The following is a 22,738-nucleotide window of genomic DNA, read 5'->3' as shown; positions in this document are numbered from 1 at the left end:
GAAACAAGGTTTGCGTTTGTCTAATATTTGAGGAAAGATCATTCCTTAACCGTCAGAGGTTTTATAAATCTCGTAATATTCACCAAAGTAGCAGTTGATGGACGGTGTTTCTCGCTGGAACATACAGAGTAGAATAAAAGAAATTTGTAAGCTGCTAAAATGACGTGTTATGAGAACTCGGTATCTATCAGTATGTATTATACAATTTTACTCAGCCATGTTTCTAATTAATCATAGCTAAAACTATGATTAAAGGTATGCAATGTGATTTTGTAATGCTGGATGCAGTGCATGGTTTTTAAGTATTTATACCTTTTCTACCTATAAATTGTATGTTGTATATTTTTGAACCTGCTCAAATTAATATATTATTAAAAAAAATTTTTTAAAAGGAACATACAGAGTAAATTTTTTTTAAAGGATTTCGGACCCATTCTTTGTACTGCTCTAAACACAATAAAGAGGGATTTAATTTGTATTTTCTAACAAATTGGTAGCCAATGTAGGTCCCTCAGAGCCAGGGATGTTGAAGATCTGCACAGCCTGTTTAAAGCTAGTTTAGCTGCTATTGTCTGAATCTGTTGCATCTTCAGTAACACTGAATGTGGTGCACCCAGGTACAATGAGTTGCAATAATCCACTCTACTCAGAATTACGCTCCTCACCACCTGTGACCTGGTGGTAACAGGCAGCAGCGGAAGGACCTTTTGTAGGAATCTAATCAGGGAGAAACAATTGCCAACTGTTTTATTAACTTGTGAGTCCAGCTGAGGATTATCATCCAGCATAACCCCAAGTTAGGTACTGTTGTAGCTGGAGTTAATGGTTTATCTGTGGGGGTAAGTCGGAATTCAGTAGGGAAGGGGTGAACAATTTTATTCGTGGAGCAATATACGATTTCTGTTTTGTCCCCATTAAATTGTAGAGAGTTGTTTTTTAGCCAGTTTGTGGTGTTTTGCATGCACTCCTGGAATTTATCCAGAAAAAACTACCTGGTCTCCTTCTAGTGATAACATCTGTTGCGTATAATCTGCATAGCTGACTAATTCAATGTCAAGGGACTTAATAATGGGGTTGAGTGGGCGCAGCTAAGTATTAAATAGGATCGGACTTATTGCTGATCCCTGCTGCACCCCGTGGCAGACAGGGGTCTTTGGAGATGTGAAATGTGGAATTGTTAGCGCCTGTTGCCTGGCCGTCAGATAGTACCGAAGTCTTTTCAGTGCCAGACCCTTCACTCCGATATTCTTGAGTCTTTTCAGTAAATACTGTGGTTCACCATATGCTGCAGACATATCTAATAGTACCAATACGGTCGAGTTGCCATTATCGGACCGCATTCTCAGGTTATCGGTCACTAGGGCGGTTTCTGTTCCGTGCCCAGGACGAAACCCAAATTGAGTCTCATCTAGCAGATGATTTTCTTCTAGAAAGTGGGAGAGGGATTTACTGACTGCCACTCCAGAATTTTTACAGGACAGGGCAGCAGAGAGATAGGCCTTAAATTGGATGGGCAAAGTGGGTCAGGTGTGGGTTTCTTGAGCAACGGAGTCACCATTGCCTGCTTCCAGCCTTCTGGCACAGTTCCTTTGTTCAGTGATTGGCAGAATGTATGCTACAACCAAGGAAATAGTTCTACATTGAAATCTTTCCATATCCTCTGCGGAAGAGGATCCAGTGGCGAGCCGGATGACACACTCAGGGCTAGTTATCAAACATTTCCTCAGTGAGAGTTTGGAAACACTAACACTGCTTGTGGATCACGGTTTATTGCCTCTTCCTGTTGCTTTACCGCAGTTGTTAATAGATCATTTTCAGCATCCATGCTAGTTTTGTTGTTTGAATTAAGACCATCAATAATTTTGGTGATCTTCTCATCAAAATAGACAGCAAGATTGTTAAAAAGCTTTTCTGTTGCCCTAATCTTATTATTTACACAAGCCGGATTAGATAAGTCCTTCACTATGTTAAAGAGAGTTCTCGCGCTATTAGGAGCCTGCAAGATGGTTTTAGCATAGTGTTCAGCTTTTGACCTAGCAATCGCGTTTTTATATGAAACAAGTTGTATTTTCAGAGATTTTTTGTCTGAGCCAGCATAGAGTTTCCTCCATTTTCTTTCAGCCTGTTTGCAGTTTTTTCGCGCAGTTGTCGTGCCTTCTCCCCCACCCTCCCTCCTGTTGTCCGTTGCTTCTTTTCCCCTCCCCGCCCTCCCTCCCGTTGTCTGTGCCTTTTACTCTACCCCCGGCCCGCCCTCCTGTTGTCCATGATGCCAACCATTTGCAATGCAATTGGTCTCGTAGAAATTGGAGACCTATTGCATTGCAATGCTTGTTATAGCTATAATTAAATTACCGCAGGGAAGCAAAGTGATTGTGCTTTCACTTTTATGACTACGCGTATCCTTCTTCAGCAGTGACCCGTGACCCACCTGATAAAGGGTTGTGTGGGTCCACTGACACCCACGCGGGCAGCTGTGTGAGGCGGTACTGTGTGCACAATTTGGCTGGCAATTAAAGTGCGCTTTTATGGCAACTCTGATTAAGGCCGCATGAAAACACTGCGTTTACTAAGAGAGGGTGCACATTTAGCAGCCGCTGTGTAGGCTTGTGAGGTGAGTGATTTGATGTGTCAAACACAGACCTATGCTCTCGGGCAGGGGGGAACAGCGCGAAGAGCTCTGAAAATGCGCATGCAGAGGTCTTCAAGCTTTGTGATGCCGAGACCCCCTTGTAAAACCTTTTTAGGCGTAAGGACCCCCTTCCGACAAAAGTTTCTAGAAACTGGAACTCATCATCAACTTTTGACAACCATAAATGCGCCTGTTAGACCTCATCACATCCCTCCATCATTCATCCACCCACACTTTCACACTTCCATCCATCCACCATTTCATCCTTCCATCCATACATCCATCCACCCTTCCTTCCACCCATCATTCATCCACCCACCTTTTCACACATCCATCCATCATTCATCCATCCATGCAACCTTTTATCCATTCATCCATCCATCCACTCTTTCATCTTCCCATCCATACATCCATCCTTCATCCATCCATCTACCCTTTCATCCTCCCATCCATACATCCATCCACCCTTTCATCCATCCATCCACCCTTTCATCCATCCATCTACACATCATTCATCCCCCCCACCTTTTCACACATCCATCCATACATCCTTCATCCGTCCACCCTTTCATCCTTCCATCCATACATCTATCCTTCACCAATCTATCCTTCATCCACCACCCTTTCATCCTTCCATCCATCATTCATCCATCCACCCTTTCATCCATCCATTCATCCATCATTCATCCATTCACCCATCATTCATCCACCCATCCACCCATCCATCCATCATTCATCCATCCACCCTTTCATCCATCCATCCATCCTTCATCCGTCCATCCTTTCATTCTTCAATCCATACATCTATCCTTCACCAATCTATTCTTCATCCATCCACCCTTTCATCCTTCCATCCATCCATCATTCATCCATCCACCCTTTCATCCATCCATTCACCCTTCATTCATCCACCTATCTTTTTACACATCCATCCATCCACCCATCATTCATCCATCCACCCTTTCATCCATCCACCCTTTCATCCTTCCATCCATACATCCATCATTCATCCATCTTTTCACACATCCATCCATCCTTCAGCCTTACATCCATCCATCCACTAATCATTCATCCACCCACCTTTTCACACATCCATCCATCCTTCAGCCTAACATCCATCCATCCACCCATCATTCATCCACCCACCTTTTCTGTGCCCCTCTCTCATGGAGGATCAGTATCTCTCTGCGTCGTCTTCCTTCTTCTTTCCTGCTCATGGGAGGGCATCTCTGTGCCTCCCTGCTGGGGGCGGGGGACGTGTCACGGGACCCACAGCTCCAGGTGCGCAACATCCATTGAACTCAAAGGGCTACACTACAGCCACTGCCCCAGCCCCCCCCCCCTCCCGCCCCCCAGCTCCCCCCAGCACGTGTATGTGAGCCCGGCTGTAACAGCTTCAGGGACACACACACAGTCCCATCCAAGTACTTGACAGGTCTTTAAAAGACCTTTTACTTGTTAATGAGTCGTTGATGTTTTTCACACCTCGGTGTGAAATAGGCCTCCGCCGTGAGCACCCTCGATCAGCCCAATGCCAGGAACTGCACTCTGCAGAATCTGCGACCCCATTTCCAGGACTTCACGACCCCCCTGGGGGTCGCGCCCCACAGATTGAAGACCGCTCAAGCCTGTGTAGAATGGGTTTGGCATAGATTCTATGCCAAACCCATTCTACACAGGCTTGGACACCACGTCAGCTGATGCCGTGGCCAATTCCCTCCCTCTGCGCTGACTGCATTTCTTGGAAAAGCCGCCATGTCAATGTGTAAGCATGTAAAGCATGCCAAGCCTACAACCAGAGGTCATGCCTGGGGCTTGCCCAGTCTATGTAAGGTTTGTGCACACACTCATTCAATGATGCGTATCCGCAATCTGTTTAGGGCTGAACAAGAGCATTCCCTTTCTCTTTTAATAATCAATGCTCAAAACACCACTGGAGAGATTTATAGCCTTGGAATCAGCATTGGTTATTATTTGTTTTAACTTCTCGAGCTCATGTTGACATTTTTTAGCTCCAGTAATTGAAAAGCAGAGTCTTTAGCCGTGATTTCAGTGGTGGCACGATTTAATCTCGGAATACACAATGGAGTGTTTTGTCTCACTTATTAAGAAATGGGGAGATTTTAGCACAGTTAATGGTTTTGTTATATACCATGCTTTATATGGGTGGACACGGAGTATCTGCACAACTTCGGTTTGAAAGGGAGACTACCCTGCTGTAGTATTTTTAGTGAGAGAGAACTAAAACTTCTCAGTTGCAAACATGTGTTCCGGGATAACTGAGTACCGCACTTCTAAATTTCCATTTCAAGCGCTGGTTATATACGTAGAGTAGTAATCACTTGTAAAACAGTTTTTATCCTATATGCTCCAAACCAGTTTTAGCTCCTGATAGAAACTTTCAAGCCGCCCTTAACGTTGCAGTTCTTTAGTGGCGGTACTTCCAATGCATAATTTTTAGTCCCCCGTATTCATGAAGCAGACTTATTAGTTAAGGTGTGCCCAAGTACAGAGGCTTTTTTATGTTTACGCCTGGGATCCCAAATGCAGAATTTGCAATCTCTGTACCCGTGGTGCATTGTTTAATCCTGGTATCTTCAGTGAAGAATGCCTAGTCCCTATAGCCGAGATACAGAGTTTTATTGTGAACTTCAAATCCAGCTATTCCAGATTAAAGTGTTTAGCCCCATTACCAACAATACTGTGTTTACTCATTTTAACAATGCAGAATTCGTTTTTAGTTTTACTGCACCCCATTTGTTGTTCTGGTAACCCCTGTGGCCAATTTTATTGTCTCACTCCCCCCAATAAAGTTTTTATTATTATTACTTTTATTAATATTTTGGGCCCCAATCTCTCAACCTTCCCCTCTGTATTTCCTCCTCACTTTGTCCACTCCATTCCAAAAAAAAAACACATCGATAAACATATTTTCATTTACAGTGCCAATAGCTCTAACTCTCGCAAATACGATACCTATTGCATTGCAAATGCTTGTTATTATATGCTATGGTTATGGTGTTGGAGGAGGCTTGGATGGCTATGGGTGTGGATGCCACAGCCATAAAAACAGCGGGGGCTCAAAATCCTCATAGAGAGCTACGTTGAATTTATGTCTAATATGAAGCAGGAGTTCAATACAAATAAAACCTTTGTAATAGCAAACGGACCAGGGAGTGCTAAAATTAAGCAATTATCTATAGGTCAGAACCCCTTCTGAAGAGTCTGTGAGTTCTCTTATCGAGGGGTTAGTTTTGATTCATTGGGATCTTGGTCCCAAAGCATTTTTAATGTCTAGAAAATTATTTGTGCTCAGGGATGGCTTTAGGGACAATTTAGCCTCTAGTATTGGTAAGAAGCTTTGTCACTTTCCTAGAGATATATTGGAGGAGGTGTATCCCGGTTTTAACATATGGGTCCGGCTTATGGGGATTTAAAAAGGTTCCAAGGCATTAGGTCGATGAGAATAGGAGTCTGCAGAAGATTACTTGGTCTCCTGCCCAGCTCCCCTTCTTATATAATGCATGATGAATTAGTGCTTGAGAATGTTCAAGATCTTACAAATCTCACCTGTTTGATGTTGTGGTGCTCTGTCTGGAGCAATCCTTTGTCAGTGCTTTGTAGCGAAATCAATGAAAATTGCTTATCCTACGCCAGGATGTATCTTATTTCTTAGCTAGAATATATCAGGACAACATGCATCACCTCGGGCAAACTATCTATTTTCTCCAAACCGGCTAGCCTGTTCAAAGACGAAAGACTGTGGGTAAAAAAGTATTTTTTGGCCTTAAGGCAGTGGGAGTCACAAGAGTTAGTAAAAGCTAAAAATAAGGAATATATTCGATTCAAACCTCCCCTGTGGTAGAGCCTTATTTAGATTTCATATCACACTCCTGGGACAGGTCCCTTTTCTTACTAGATTGCCATTAGGAATTATTAGATGGCCGCGTTATTTTCCCCTTGGGCAGTTTGGTAGTGCGTTGATTATTCTTTGCCCCTGGGATGAAAGCTCACTGCGAAGCCTGCTTAATTTTGGTTATTTTTTGTGGATTTTATTCATGTTTAACCAAGCGTAATTCCGGTTTTAATAGGGTTAGGGTGTGATGAGTGTAAATTTGCCTTACTATATTCTGCTTCTCAAAAGTGCTTTACATGTAAGGAATGACTTTGCTTTTTAACTGTGATAGATCAATGACTCCATGAACTCAATTTTAGGTAGTTTGAGCTTTGAATGATTCGGATTGTTAATGCAAGAAATTAAATGGTTTTTTTTTTTTTAACTCGAACGAACTCAATTTTTATGCATTTGGAGAGGTGTGTTCTTGATTTTTTAACAAGTACACTGTCTTTTTATGTGTTTTTGTAACTGAATACCTTTATGATCATTGTATACAAAGTTTGAATAAAGCTTATCGAATCGAAAAGAATGGAAAAGAAACTGTGCTCTAGGGGAAGGTCAAACAAGAAGAGGAAGGAAGGTCAAGAAAGAAGAAGCAAATGAGATCGACAAGAAAGCCAACCAATGGTAAGCAGTGAGCTGACCCAAATCCCACTGTAGGGAGTGGCAACACCTAATGACCTGACTATGCGCCTCTATTCTATTGCCCCAATACTGAGACAGGCTTTCAAGATGGCTGAAAAACACGGAAAGCCAATCTTACCTAAACACTCAACACTATCCATGGGTTCACCATTAGTCTTTATGTCCTAGTCTCGAGGCTGGCTTCCACATGTGATTAATTAATTTACAATTTTAACTCCACTACTCCTGGGGAGAAGTGCAGTGAATACAATCTTATTGTGCTACAGAAGGGAGCTATGGGCGAGCTACTGTTCTCAACTTCGGTGTCAAAATTAGTATCAGCTCGTTACTCCCCATGTAACTCTGCCATGTTTATTGACCATTCTCACAATTACATCATCACTAAGTCTACTGCTCAGTTTCCTCATGGGTGTAAGACTGGTTGACCCAGACACACAACAAAAATCACAAAACACATACAACAAAACAGACACACAAACGCGCACACATGCATGCGCAATCATAAGATACACACCAATAAGAGCCTTTTTTCTTTCAGTCTCTGCTTCTTTCTCCACCACCTTCTGCTTCTGAGCTGCAATAAGTAGTTTGGTCTTCTCGCTCTCCCTAAAGGAAGGAAATAAACAAAAAAATATGTAACGCTATCCTAAAGTATAACAACCACTTTCAGGGGTTCTGCAGTTTCTCATCATGTTTTCACTTTGAAGACAGTTATGCTTTGCCTGTGAGCAAGGCTACAGGTCTGATTTATTATGAAAAGTTACCACAAAGTCAGTAAGCCTGACTAATTCATTGAGGTAATCAACAGGCCTTTAAGGGTGGATTATTAATGCACAACGTTAAAAAAGGTAGATCGATGTATAGTTACAAAATAATCTCCGTTTTTGGCTGCTTTATTCCTTGCTAGACCGTGCTATGAGAGTAGAATTGTCTGCCAAACTGTTAATAACAAATTTATTAAAACGGCTTACTTACAAATACATACAGATTTTAGATCAGCCCTAGTCTGCCATTGCTGGTAGTTTCATTCACATTCTGCTTCTACTTACGACTGCAACAAGAATGAGGCAATGCGTCAGCCATGTCAGAAACTGGGCTCTACTGCATTTGGAGTGACAGCATTTGTCTAATCGTATGCGAATCCATCTGAAAAGGAGTGCACTTCCGTGCCACAGTTAATGAGCCAGACCTTTAGTTTGCCATGTTCACCTTTTATTGGTTACTTTGGTTAATTTCTTTCCAGCTTTAGTTAATTTCTTTCTATCTCCTTTTTTTATATAGAAGTGTGGCAGAATAAATCTGTGAAGATTCACTGAGTATCTAAACTCACTAGTGACTTGAGAACTTTAATTTAGAACCCAGACCTACTGGCATTGCCAATGCTTGTTTGATATATGGAGCATCTAATGCAGTGATCACCAAAGCCTTTTGAATAGCGAGGGAACAAGGAGACGTCTGGCACACCACTAACCCACAGTCTGCTCCAGGTGATCCCAAGAATGAAAGAAGGGTGCAATTATTTTGTTATAGACAGTGGTTAACAATGACACCTGCAGGTACTGGAAGTAAACGAGAGGGAAATAAAGCAATGTGACCAATATTCACACAACTTTATTCACGCAAAGGAGTGGAGCTTGCCTGAGTTTAAGATGGCCGCCATAATCAATATCCTTAAAGGTATCCTTATCCCGGTGCAACAATCGTCTTGAAGTGACGGAGTTGTGAAGCCCAGCTGAACAGCTAATGATCAACACCCTTTACAGTGTAAGCTGACGCCCGGAGACGATCAGAGGCAAAGAGGAAGCAAGTGGCCTGCCGGCCCTGGTTGTCACGCCCTGCAGCGGAATTGGCGAGGCGGGATGGCGGCTGACGCTACCAGTCACCCTGAGCGGATTTCCGGTATGCTTTTGAGGGAGACAGCCCTCGCTTAACTGCCCGACCTGTCTGCACAGCCGTCGCCCGCATCCGCTGAGTCACAGCTGGTACTGAGCAGTGTGGCTTAGCGGGAGCGCTGCCGTTGGGCCTACAGGGCTGTGGCGGGCCCATTATATACAGGTGCTGACTGGAGTCCGGGATGTGCTAGTCAGACCCATACACTTACCTGAGTGCGTGGGGGATGCAGCTTGCCTGCCCCGGTGGAGACTCCCCGGGTGACGGGCGGGACCGTAGCTGATCCTGAACGCGTCAAGAGGACCCGGACACAGTAAAAGGGGCGGGCTCTCATCCAGCTTTCCCCTCTGTCCCGCCACCACCCAACCGTCCATATTAAACTGTGGCTGCGACGGGGTGCAGACTGAAGTGAGCAGAGAGCTCGAGCGCCCTGCTCCAAAGACGCCTGGGGGCTGCCCAAGATCAGGAGATGTGCAACCTGAGCCTGCCTCCCCCTCAAGCATACATTAGCGCTAGCACGCCTGAATCTGCCGCAACTGGCATGCTGTCGGCTAGAGAAACACGGTGGAACTGCCATATCTCCCCCCACTACCAAATATAAGCCTCCTACAGGGCAAATCGTACACCTGCAGGTATAGAAAGCTCATGGTCCTTGGGAGCACGTGGGGAGTGACTGAGGACAGGAGCGTACATGAACTCAGATTAAGCGGCCTTGCGGATCCCCATAGATGTGGTTAACTGGCCCTGTTACCTATTTGATGCACTGAGCCTGGTACAGTAATCATACCTATAGCCAGCAGAACTGCCGTAAGCTTGCAATACAGGCATATATGGAATGCGCTTGTTGGACTACCTATATATCCCCAGGGTCTTGTTCACTTACTGGGATTTCGTAGTGGATGTGAGCAATTGGGCCCCACCGCGTTGGTCGTGCCGACAACAGGCTACTGTTGCCAACTCTTCTGCGGTAATTGAGGGTTCTGCGCGAGACGACCCGGGGATTAACGTCTTTAATTCAGCAATTTATATTATAACTACCCGCGTGTCTCAGCTGCGTACCGAACTGAACTCCCTGACCATACTGGACTCTGAGATACCAAGAATCTTTGAAGACACAGTCTTTGTGTAACACCTCGGTTTGGCCCTACATCTCCAGCAGAAAAGGGTAAAGCTGATAAGACACAATCTAAGCTGCAGTTTGAGCAGCGCAAGTCGAGGAATAAAGAATCAGATGGGGCTCCATTATAGGATAATCAGACTGCTGAGACGGAGGAAGCCCCTGAAGACATACGCCAAATCTTATCTGCAATGCAGAAAAGTCTGTCCACCATAGATGGCAAAATTGATTCTTTAGCTTATCATATGGACCGTATGTCGGAGAGGATTGATTAGCATGCCGAACGCCTTAACATGGCGGAGCGCCAAGTGACGGAGATCGAGGAATCACACACGGAGGCTGACATGCACAAAAGAAGATGGAGAGGATCTTCGCTACCCTGCAGGATAGGGCCGAACACTTGGAAAACAGGTCAAGAAGAAGTAACATCCGCATCATTGGCCTTCCGGAAACTACCGCCACTGGCAACATGGAATTATTTGTGGAGAAACTATTGGTATCACTGCTGGGCCGTGATGTTTTTTCCCCCATCTTTGTGGTTGAGCGTGCACATAGGTCATTGGGCCCTAGACCCCGCTGGGTACTACGCCTCGCCCAATCATTGCTAAGCTACTGAATTACAGAGATAAAGATGCCGCATTGAGGCAGGCCAGGGAGAAGGGAAATCTGCAGTTCGATGGCTCCACGATTTCATTGGTTCCAGATTTCACTGCTAAGGTACAAGAGGCCAGATGCCGGTACGCTCCTCTGAAACGTAAACTCTGACCACAACCTTAATTAGGCAATGCTCTATCCAGCCAGGCTGAGAGTGACTTTAAATGGTAAATTAAGGATTTTCTTGGACCCCAAAGCCTTGCAGGAGACCCTTAAGGACTACGCTAAGCCAGACAGGAATTATGCATAATTTTTGGTGAGACTTCCCGAGTGGTAGGTGATGTGGGTCTTTAGCATACATGCTTCTATATTGAGAGGATTTGCTATAAGGCACCCGGGAAAGCAAGGGGACATTGCAAGTCGAACATAAAGTACTGCATTTGATAGCCGCTTGCTTATCCATTGAGACTTTTTGACTGATGAGGTCTCCCATTGCTCAGTTAAGTTAATGTTTTTTTTTTTTTGTATGTTCTTATATAGCGCTCGAATCACCGGGGAGGCATCTCGACGCTTGCCTTGAGAACCCGCCCTGGCTTTTCCCTGTGAGATAGCCCCTACAGGGCATCCCCAAGGTGAAAGCCTGGCATCCCACCATGGGGGGGCCGTTGTGGAGATTAAGCAAGCTTAATGCCCAGAGTTGCAGAGTGTGAACCCATGATTAGGACAGGCACCAAAGCGAGAATTATCGAGTCCGTGGACATTTGAGCTCAAGACCCTGCCGCGTCGGGAATTGAACCCTGGTCCCGGGTCTGACCTCTGCTTCAGGGTCTGCCTGCTCTAACCAGTGAGCCACACTTCTCCACAGTGAGCCACACTTCTCCAATGTGGACTTCACATGGGTGGGTACAGAGGGTCAAGATACTAGTATGATACCCCATAGAACTAAGTTTTGATGGCCTTCCTAAATCTGTATGAGGTAGAGAAACTAGGCGACGCTGTGGTAAAATCCGCCCCTGTGTGTAACTCACTTTATGCCACTCTGCCAGTTTAGTTTTGTAAGGGGGGGTTCTTCGTCCATGACAAGTTGGGGAAGGCATGGGAGGACGGTGGGGATTTTTGGGTGTTATTATTTTAGACATGAAGTGTGCTGTATGTTTACTTACTACATCCAAAATGTTTACCTACTGATAAACCCAAAGAAGAGTAGAGTATTCATGGCAAGGGTGTTTACAGCAATGTTATTCAGCTGTAACTCTGGACCAGAGTAACAAAGTGTGATTTCTAGCATGGAAAGTTAGGGGAGTTAATGATTTCAAAAGCTACGAAAGGTGCCAGCGTATCTCTCCAGGCATAGCATAGAAGTTGCTCTCTTACAGGAGACACATCTACCCCTTGACAGCAAACTACTGACTCCCAGACGAATAAATGGTCCCTTCCATGCTGCTGGATTTTGTACACATGCAAGGGGAGTCCTGACATGGGTTAACCATAAAGCGGGTATCACATTGGAGGCCATTGACACTGATTCAATATGGTAGGTATGCCATCTCCCGGTGTAAGGGGCGAGGACTGGATGTATTGATTGCTAATATTTATGGTCCAACTTTGACAATCCACAATTCTACAAACAGCTACTAGGACGCGTCCCGGGAAGGGGGGGGGGGGGGGGGGGGTGGGGGGGAAGAGGGGGGGAATCTTCACTCCCGCAATTATGGGGAGGAGAGAAGGCTGTCAGGAGTTGCCAAATCTTTAATTGACGGTATTACTCTACTAGACCAGGAAAACAATCTGCGAAACCAGCACTAAGAGCCCTACATTGGCTGCCCATAGCAGAACGCGTTAAATTCAAAGCACCATGCATCGCCCACAAGACGCTCTGGAACACAGGCCCTAAAATAAATCACGCCCTCCTAAGTTTTTACCGACCCTTACGTAACCTTAGATCTGCCAACCTCTTCCAATCCAGTGTACCCAAAATGAGGAGAGCAAGAGCAGGTGGACGCATGTTCTCGTACAATGCCTCCATCCTATGGAACTCTCTCCCGACCAAGCTCAGGGCCATTCCTGACCATCTAACTTTCAGGAAACAACTAAAAACATGCCTATTCCAGAACATACACTAAAGTCTCCTTTCTAGTCCGTGCTTAACAGCGCTGGGATGCCTATGGGCATCCATGCGCTCAACAAGAATTAATTAATAATAATAATAGACATGGTTGATATATGGCGCACATGCTCTCCAGAGGTGGGGGGCTTCACTCACTACTCTGCTTCTTATAATGTGCACACAAGAATAGATTATTGGTTCACCACTAGAACTTTCCTCACACATGTGCTGGATTGTGTAGTTTACCCTCGCGCATATGCATTTCTGATCACGGTCCGATACAGTTAGACATAGAATAATTACAGAAAAGACCAGCCCCATTCACCTGGCGATTTCCACCATATTCAATATTAGATAATGTCTTTAAACAAAAAATCTTGGAAGACATCGAGCCTTTCTTTGATACTAACATAGTAACGGTCAGCCGATTTATTACGATCTGGGGGATTGCCATCTTTAAACACTCAGGGATCATTCGCTTCCTCAGAGATGGGCTGAAATTACTTGAGGGTAGACTGAGCTCGAGAGTGCAGCCTAGGCAGGGGGCGACGACCATGCGACGGAAAAGCTAAGGAAGACACTCGAAGAATACCATGAAACTGCAGATAACAAGATCAAAACATTTGGGAAAATATGCAATTGCCAAAACATATGGCGAAGGAGAGCGCCCCAGTGCAACCTTGACCTCGTTGGCACGTAGCAGAATGGAGGTGACGCGGGTTACGGAAATACATTCTGAATCAGGCAAAGTGTTGACAGAGCCCTCCTCTATAGCGGATAGATTTAGTCAGTATTACACGAAACTGAACAGCTCCATAACATCAGCAGATGCTGCAGCCATCCTAGATTATATTGAGCATATTAAATTACCTTGGCTGGCAGACGAGCATAGGGAGCACCTAATGAGACCGCTTGGGAAGTCCTCACTGTGTGGAAGACATTGCGCTCTGGTAGTCTTCCGGGGCTAGATGGTCTAACCGTTGCATTTTACAAAGAGTTCAAAGACATCCTGATCCCACACCCGATCAATTTGTTTAACCCTTTCGATGCTCATGACGAGCTCAGCTCGTCATGAGGCACGGTTGAGCTGTGCTTATGACGAGCTGAGCTCGTCATGAAACAATAGTGTTCATACAAGTTCAGCACAGGAGGGGAAAAGTCACAGCAGCCAAGGTGTTAAGGAAATGGTTGAGGCTGGCGAGATGCTTCCATTGATGCACAAGTTACTTACCTTCGGTAACGATACATCTGTAAGAAACAGTAGTTCGTGTTAGATTCCTTACCTTAGAATATTCTCAGGCGGCAGACTGGATTCGGAAAGTTTTGCGTAGCAGTACCCATGCGCATCGGCAGGCGTCGTCTGCGGGTCAGCGTCCGTCGTCGTCGTGATGACGTCGTCGGTGTCCTCAGACGCCGCCTTCGCGCGCTGACGTCAGTTCTTATACACAGCTTTTCCGCGCGAGGAACGCAGAGCCATGATAAAAACCGACACTGGTGCCATGAATCTAGGGCCCTCAAAGGGAAGAACCTTAACCCTAGATATCGATTCTCAGAACGGGGAGAATGGGTGGGGCGGTAAGGAATCTAACACCAACTACTGTTTCTTACAGATATATCGTTACCGAAGGTAAGTAACTTGTGCATCTGAAAGAAACAGGTTAGTGTTAGATTCCTTACCTTAGAATAGATACCCCAGCAATACCAACCCCGGTGGTGGGTCTGCGAACCAATGATCACACGAGAAAGTCCGGGAGAACAGAACGGCCGAAAATGACATCGCTCCGGACTTGGCTGTCCAGGCAGTAGTGTCTAGCGAATGTGTGCAGCGAGGCCCACGTAGCTGCCCGACAGATGTTCTGCAAGGGAACTCCCCGACCCGGGGCAGTAGTAGCCGCTGTGGCCCGAGTGTAATGGGGCCTCAGCCCAACAGGAGACTCCTTTTTAGCCAAAGAGTAACATACCTTGATGCACAACACGACCCACCGAGAGATGGTCCGTTTGTGCACTGCCCGTCTCTTCTTAGCACCCACGTAACCAACAAAGAGCTGGTCGTCCAACCGGAACTGACGTGTGCAGTCCAGATAGAATGAGAGTGCACGTTTTGGGTCCAGACGGTGGAGCCTCTCTTCCTCTTTCGAGGGATGCGGAGACAGAAAGAAGGTGGGCAAGGTGAAGGACTGCCCGATGTGGAAGGCTGTGACTACCTTGGGCAGGAAAGAGGGACGCGTTCTCAAGACAACTTTGTCCGGATGGACAGAAAGGAAAGGAGGTTTGGAAGAAAGAGCCTGGAGCTCACTCACTCTCCTGGCAGAGGTGATGGCAACCAGGAAGGCAGTCTTAAGAGTGAGGAGACTAAGAGGGCAATTGTGAAGTGGCTCGAAAGGAGCACACATCAAATAAGTAAGAACAAGGTTCAAGTATCACTGAGGCATCACGAAAGGAACAGGAGGAAACATGTGAGTGATGCCCTTCAAGAATCTATTTACAACAGGGGACTTGAAAAGAGAAGGCTGATCATGTAGCCTTAAAAAAGCTGAATGGCAGAGAGGTAGCCCTTGATAGTGCCCAGAGCAGAGCCCTGCTGGGCAAGAGAAAGAAGAGAAAATCTGAAAGGGGGGCAGAAAGGGGATCCACAGCCTTTGCTGTGCACCATGCCACAAATTTGTTCCATCTGCAGGCGTATACTGATTTTGTGGAGGGACGCCTGGCTGCCAGAATCACATCACAGACCTCAGGAGGCAAGTCAAATGGCCTCAACTGTCGCCGCTCAATCTCCACGCATGGAGGTGGAGACTGGACAGGTTTGGGTGGAGAACCGTCCCCTGCTGCTGCGACAGAAGGTCCTCCTGAAGAGGCAGACGAATCCGGGGATCGACTGACATGCTGAGTAGCTCAGGATACCAGTATCTTAGTGCCCAGCCTGGAGCCAAAAGGATGACTTGGGCCCGGTCGCACCGGATCTTCTTTAGCACTCTGGGCAGAAGTGGTATAGGTGGAAAGGCGTACAATAGACCGCACCTCCACTCGCGACGAAAAGCGGCTCCGAGCGAGTGCCGCCTTGGAAATTCCTACGCGCTGAACTGATGACATTGCGCGTTCTCTTCGGTGGCAAATAGATCTAACCAAGGCTCTCCCCAACGCTGAAAGAGGCCTTGCGCCACGTCAGAGTTCAGATGTCATTTGTGATCCATCATGCACCGGCGGCTGAGTTCGTCCGCCCTGGCGTTCAGGGAACCTGCCAGGTGTTGAACCACCAGGGCGGCGCCCTGGTGCAGCCATTGCCAGAGGCGCAGAGCCTCCTGACAAAGGGTCCACAACCCCACCCCTCCCTGTTTGTTGCAGTACCACATGGCGGTGGTGTTGTCCGTGAACACCTGCACTACACTTCCCCGGACAGAGGGAAGGAACGCCTTCAGTGCAAGCAGAATCGCCCGCAGCTCCAGAAGGTCGATATGGAGCCGGGACTCCGCCGGAGACCAGAGGCCACTGATCTCCGCCTCTCCAATGTGGCCCCCCAGCCCAGGAGGGTTGCATCCGTCACCACTACGTGCTCCGGTTGGGGTAGGGAGAGGGATCTGCCGTTGACCCAATCGCGATCCGTGAGCCACCACTGAAAATTTCTTGCAGTGCCCTCCGAGATAAGGACGTGGTCGGATAGGTTGCCCTGTTGCTGGGCCCACTGAAACTTCAGGTCCCACTGCAGAGCCCGCATCCGCCACCTAGCGTGATGCACCAGAAGGATGCAGGAGGCCATCAGCCCCAGAAGCCGCAGCGTCAACCTGAGCGAGACTCGGGATAAAGGCCGAAAGATCGGAATCCGAGCCTGAATATCCAGATTCCTCTGTTCGGGAGGATAAACCCGAAACTGCGCAGAGTTCAGAACCGCTCCGATGAAGAGGAGCTTCTGAGAGGGACACAGGTGTGACTTCGGCACATTGATGGAGAACGCCAGCAGGTGCAGGAGGTCGGCTGTAGTTTGAAGATGGCTGAATACTGTCTGGGGCGAGCGCGCCTTTTACATCCAGTCGCCGAGATAGGTGAAGGCTGACACCCCTAATCTGCGCAGATGGGCTGCGACCACCGCCATCACTTTCGTGAACACCCGAAGGCCGCTGGTAAGGCCGAAGGGGAGCACTGTAAACTGGAAGTGCTCGCGGCCTAAAGTGAACCGCAGGTAACGCCGGTGGGGCGGCAGGACGGGGATGTGAAAATATGCGTCCTGCAAGTCCAACGCTACCATCCAGTCTTCTGGGTCTAGGGCAACTAAGACCTGAGCCAAAGTCAGAATCTTGAACTTCTCCTTCCGGAGGAAGCCGTTGACGTTCTGCAGGTCCAAGATAGGGTGTAGGCCCCCTTTGCCGTTCTTGGGAACCAGGAAGTAGTGGGAGTAACAACCACACCATACTTCTGGCCAAGGAACGCACTCGATGGCCCCCTTGGCCAAGAGGGCCATAACTTCCTCTTGCAGAAGTTGCAAGTGATCCCCCGACACGCGGTGGTATTGCGGCGGCATGGCTGGAGGGGTCGCCTCGAAGGGGAGGGTGTAGCCCCTTCGGGCGATTTGCAGCACCCATCTGTCCGATGTGATGGAGCGCCAGTGGAGGAGGTGCTGGCGAACCCTGCCGCCCACTGGCGTCAAATGGGCCTGAAAGCTCGGACTAGGAAGGCTTTGAGGTGGATGCTGCGGGGGTGGATGTGGAACGGCCTCGCCGCTGTCCGCTGGCACCGCCACGGAGGTTACCACGTCCGCCGCCACGCTGTATGTTAGTCTGCGGCCCGTGGCTGGCAGGACGTGAGGGGGCGCCCCTTCCTTGGCCGCGAAAGGCAGAAGGTTGCTGGCGCTGGCCCGACAGGCCCAAGGACTTGGTCGAAGCCCTGGATTCCTTGAAACGCTCAAGCGCACTGTCTGCCTTGTCGCCAAAAAGGCGACGGCCATCAAACGGCATTCACATGAGGGAATTCTGGACATCAGCCGAAAAGTTGGCGGACCTCAGCCAGGTGTGGCAGTGAACCGCCACAGTCGTGGAAATCGCCCTGCCCAGCGAGTCCGTGGTATCCAGCCTACATCGGATAGAATACCGTGATGCATCCCGCCCTTCCGCAAGAGCGAATTTGACCCGGGCCTCCTCCGGGCAAGCTGGCAGCACTTCCGCGACCGTGTCCCACAGAGAGTGAGTGTAACAGCCTAAAAGGCAAGAGGTGTTGACCGACCGTAACCCCAAACTAAGTGAGGAGAACAGCTTCTTACCGAACTGCTCATACATTTTGGATTCCCGATTAGGTGGTGCAGTCGGGAATGCGGTCTGGGAGTTAGAGGCCTGGATAACCAGGCACTCTGGGTGGGGTGGGTAGACAGGAAGCTAGGGTCGCCCGGGGCCGGACGGTGGCGCCTGGCCACGTTCCGATCTAAAGGGGGACCTGTAGCGGGCCTGGACCAAGTGCGCAACAGAACGTCAATAAGGGCCTCATTAAACGGCAGTAGAGGCTCCGAAGAGCTTGCCTGTGGTTTAAGGACCTCGGTGAGGAGGTTAGTCCTCAAGGACGCGGCGGGGAGCTCAAGACCCAAGGCCTTGGCCTCCCTCGTCAGCACCACGCTGTAAGCAGCCCCCCTCCTCCGTAGCCACGGTAGGAGGGGAGACAAAGCCAGTGTAGGGCGAAGTGTCCAAAACACTGGCCTCCCCTAGATCCACTGCCCAGTCCTGAAACGACTGGCACTCTCGTGCCAGAGGGTCCTCAGACCCCTCCAAGTCCCCCTCGCCTCCCATCTCCTGATAGTCAGGTTCAAAGGATGGGGCCTGATCATAGAAGAATTGCTCTTCTCTCGGCGTGGAGTGCGGCGTCAAGCGACGCCGGTCCGACGCCGAATCCGGACCAAGGGAGGGACCGGGGTCTACTTCGTCCTGGGACGGTATCAGGGGCGACACCCTGGGGGTCGGCGCCGGCGGAGGAGTCGTAAGGTCGACCAGCGGCGACCCGGATCCGGACCCAGATCCGGTGGGGACCTGCGGCGTTGGGCCGAAGCACCCGACGTCGCGGGGGCCGAAGCACTCGGCCCGCTGGGGCTCCCAGTCGGGGCCCGAAGGTGCCACAGCGGGACCAGACAGAGGAGAGAGCGACCTCATGGCCATGAGGAAGGCATCGATCTACTCTGGCGTCGCGTTCAGCCCAGGGACCGGTGGGTATGGAGCTGGCAGCGGCGCCAAGCCGCTCCGGCGGTGTCGCCCGAACCCCCCGGCCGCGTCGCGCGAGCATCGGGGGAGTCAGAAGAGCGATGTCGTCTCTTCGACTTCTTGTGCCTCTTACCTGAGGACTTGGAGCCCGACGAATGGTGTCGACTCACCGAGCTTCGATGACTGTGGCCCCGCGACCGGTCCTTCGACCTCCTCCTCGACCTGGACCGTGAACGGCGCGGGCCGACTGCCAGAGCTCGAGGCACTTACGGGACCGCTCCCGCCTAAGCTTCGACGTCAAGGCCCGGCAGTCGGGGCACGACTTGTCATCATGGTCGACCCCAAGGCAATACAGGCACCGGCGGTGGGGGTCGGTAACAGACATCAGTCGGCTGCAATCGGCACAGGGCTTGAACCCGGGCATCCCTACCGGCACCTATAGTCTTTACGACTCGAAACAGGATCAAAAAAGATCGAAAAAGTTGGTCAAAGAGTGACTAAGGAGTACTGCTTTTTCCGGACCTGCGCTTGCTGGCACGGAAAAAAGAAGAACTGACATAAGCGCGCGAGGGCGGCGTCTAAGTACTCCGACGACGTCATCCCAGCGCCAACGACGCCGACGCCGGACCCGCAGACAATGCCTACCCACACGCAGGGGTACTGCTACGCAAAACTTTCCAGATCCAGTCTGACGCCTGGGGATATCCTAAGGTAAGGAATCTAACACTAACATGCTTCTTTAAGATAGCTACTCTACTTAAACCAGGTAAGCCGCCTAACGAATGTTCCTCATATAAATGGCTGTCCTTTCTTAATGTTGATACCAAGCTGTTTGCCAAAATACTTGCCAACCGCTTGGCTCCTTTGGTCCCGCAGATGGTAGAAGCAGAACAAGCGGGATTCGTTCCAGGGCGAAACCGAATGTACAACTTACGGAAGGTGTTTGGCACTCTTCAACACACTAAGCAAGATGTTAAAGCAGCAGCAGTATTTCTTGTGCAGAGAGGGCCTTTGACTGTCGAATGGGCCTTCATGTCCACTGTGTTAAGAAGAATGGGTGTTGGGGAAGTCTTCTTACAACTTGTCGGAGTGCTGTATAATTCCCCCACTGCCAGGATAAGGGTGGAGGACTTGGTGAATGCGACGATTAAGATTACTAGAGGCACCCGGCAGGATGCCGGTTTTCACTGCTTTTCTATGCCATAGTGGCAGAACCGCTGGCGTGTGCACTTAAGGAACACCATGGGCATAGAGGGATACCTTTTTACCGGGATACAACTTAATTGTTTCCACATATGTAGACAACACCATCTTATATGTTAGAGATCCTGAAGTCAACTTATCCCCAGTGCTGAGAGAGGTGGTGTGATAGGGGTAATTTTCAGGTCTTAAGATAAATTGGAATAAGTCCACAATATTTTCCGCTGACGCCAGCCATGGAGCCTATAGAGCTAGAATTTCCCCTTTCATGGTCCACTGACACAGTTCGTTACCTAGATATTCAGGTCGACATGAATCCGGAGTGGTTTTTCAAGAGAATTATGGCAAGGCAATTACTAAGCTGGAGGAGGAGATAGAGCGGTGGATTTGCTTGCGCTTGCCGCTATTGGGCCAAATCTCTCTGATGAAGATAGTGGTGTTACCTAGATTCCTTTTCCTGTTTCTCAATATCCTGATGGTCCTCCCCACAAAATGTTTTAGACAAGTTGAGTCACTTATGGTGAAGCTGGCCTGGACAGGTAAAATCCCGAGCTGGATGGAATTTTCTCACGGTCCCTTACTCCATGGGGGATTGGGAGCTCTGGATCTTGAACTCTATTAGAGTTGCGCAGTGCTCACACGCATACTATTGGATTCACCAAAACACAGCTCTCCCGCATATACAAATAGAAAAAGTGGCTACCGCCCTTGACCCTCTCCTGTGTAATTGTTTCGTACCCCATCTAGAAGTGCTGGGATCTTGGATTCAATCAACACTACGGCGCATGCATGGCATAACCTACTAAAAAGGCAGACAGGAGCTATCTTGTATTCCCCCGCGACACCACTGGAATGGTGTCAATGGTTACCAACCTGCAGGGAAAGCGAGGTGGTGAGGGCAAGGAGTACAATCAATATCACCAAAATTGGGGATCTATTTGCAGGTGGCACAGCTCGCAATTTGGCAGAAATAGAAGCGGAGGGTCACACTACTTCCTCGCTGACGAGGTTTCACTTCTTTAGAGTGTGGCATGCACTTTGCGGGTTGCTCGGTGAAGACACAATAGAGCCACTGGAGTAAGCCCCCCATCTCACATACTACCTGCAGATTCCCCTAATAAGTCAGTATCTATCATTTATAGTTTAGTGCAGGATGAACGCAAAAACACCTACACTAAGGCCAGGCTGGAGTGGTAAAGTGACCTAGACATGATTATTGATGATACCACATGGCTGTACTGCTTTGAGTCCACTAGGCGCATTTCACTCAACTATAGACACAGATTTATACAATTTTAATTCCTAAATAGAACTTATTACACCACAGCCAGACTACACAGATTCGGCCTTAGAGACACCGCTGAGTTTGAAAGATGCAACACTGATCCAGCGGGATTCATGGCACCTAGCCTGGTCATGCCCAGCCATAGAAAATTTCTGGAGGTTGACTTTCCTGAAGTTAGGCAACATCATGGGCACGCCCCTCCCTACTGACCCATTGCTGGCACTCCTTGGAAATTCTAGACTGCTGAAGAAAGAGTTGCGCAAATTAGTGGATATGCAATGCTTATTGCGAAGAGTGCTATGGGATGGGCTCAGGGACAGACCCCCACACTTGCCAAGTGGTCTAAGGACATGTTATACTGCAATAGGCAGTCAGAACTATATAGTGATCTACTCCCCCAACAGAATCGCCCCAAGAGTTTTTGGAGCCTGTACCAGAGTTACCTAGCCGCAATGGACTACAGTGCGTCAGGATGAAAGGGACTGGATGGTGGCACTGGTACATGCTGCTGATGCCCTTGCTTAAGTGTTGCTACAGGTGGAAATCGGTTAACCTTAGCCATGAAAGTAAGAGTCACGCTACTGTATCCAGTTTAAGACCCTTGCTGGGCCTTGCTCTGTTTGAACTGCTCATGATACAAATGCTTGTAATGTAAACTACGCTATTCTCTGTAAACATGCACAAAGTCATATGCTATAACCACAAGGGATGTCCATGGGAGGGGGGGGGGGGGGGTCTTCTCTTTTTCTTTCTACTCCTTTGACATGTTTTGTGTTGCTGCAACTTGTGTACTATTCATAATAAACCTATAAATATTTTTATTTTTTTTAAATAAAAAACGTTATTCACGCAGATAAACCAGAATTAGATGCCACAACCAGAGGTTCCAAAATCAGCGATAAGTGTCTAGTTTATAGAACGCAGCCTCACGATTATGATAAAGTACTTGTGCAACCAGCCCCCCAGGAAAATAACCCCTTTCGGAGGCATAGGCTGAACAGGGGCGCAGCTTGGTCAGTAAGATTGGAGGGGGAGTGTGAGCTACAGATTTCCCTACAAGCACATATTGGCATATAATGTTAAAATACATAATACGACAAGCAGGGTGTGTGAGAGAGTTAAAGGGGCAGTGGAAAGGGAGACGAATGTGGATTGGCAGGGTTTACTCAGTCAGACAAAACAATATTTTGTAACATAATCAAC

The 22,738-nt window shown here is 48.3% G+C and overlaps 1 protein-coding gene across 1 annotated transcript in view; it reads right to left on the bottom strand.

Moving 5' to 3' along the window:
* LOC147683344 (erlin-2-B-like) overlaps positions 1–22,738 on the bottom strand; it is a 332,794-nt gene that overhangs the window by 127,415 nt on the left and 182,641 nt on the right. Inside the window, exon 9 of the mRNA XM_086943779.1 lies at positions 7,687–7,778. Within this exon, the coding sequence (XP_086799905.1) occupies positions 7,687–7,778 (92 nt within the window). The remainder of the gene's footprint in view (positions 1–7,686; positions 7,779–22,738) is intronic.

The sequence above is a fragment of the Lissotriton vulgaris genome, chromosome 11 (genome assembly GCF_964263255.1).
Source record: "Lissotriton vulgaris chromosome 11, aLisVul1.2, whole genome shotgun sequence".
NCBI lineage: Eukaryota > Metazoa > Chordata > Amphibia > Caudata > Salamandridae > Lissotriton > Lissotriton vulgaris.
The sequence above is the reverse complement of the archived record's forward strand: the minus strand, read 5'-3'. Positions and strand labels throughout refer to the sequence as shown.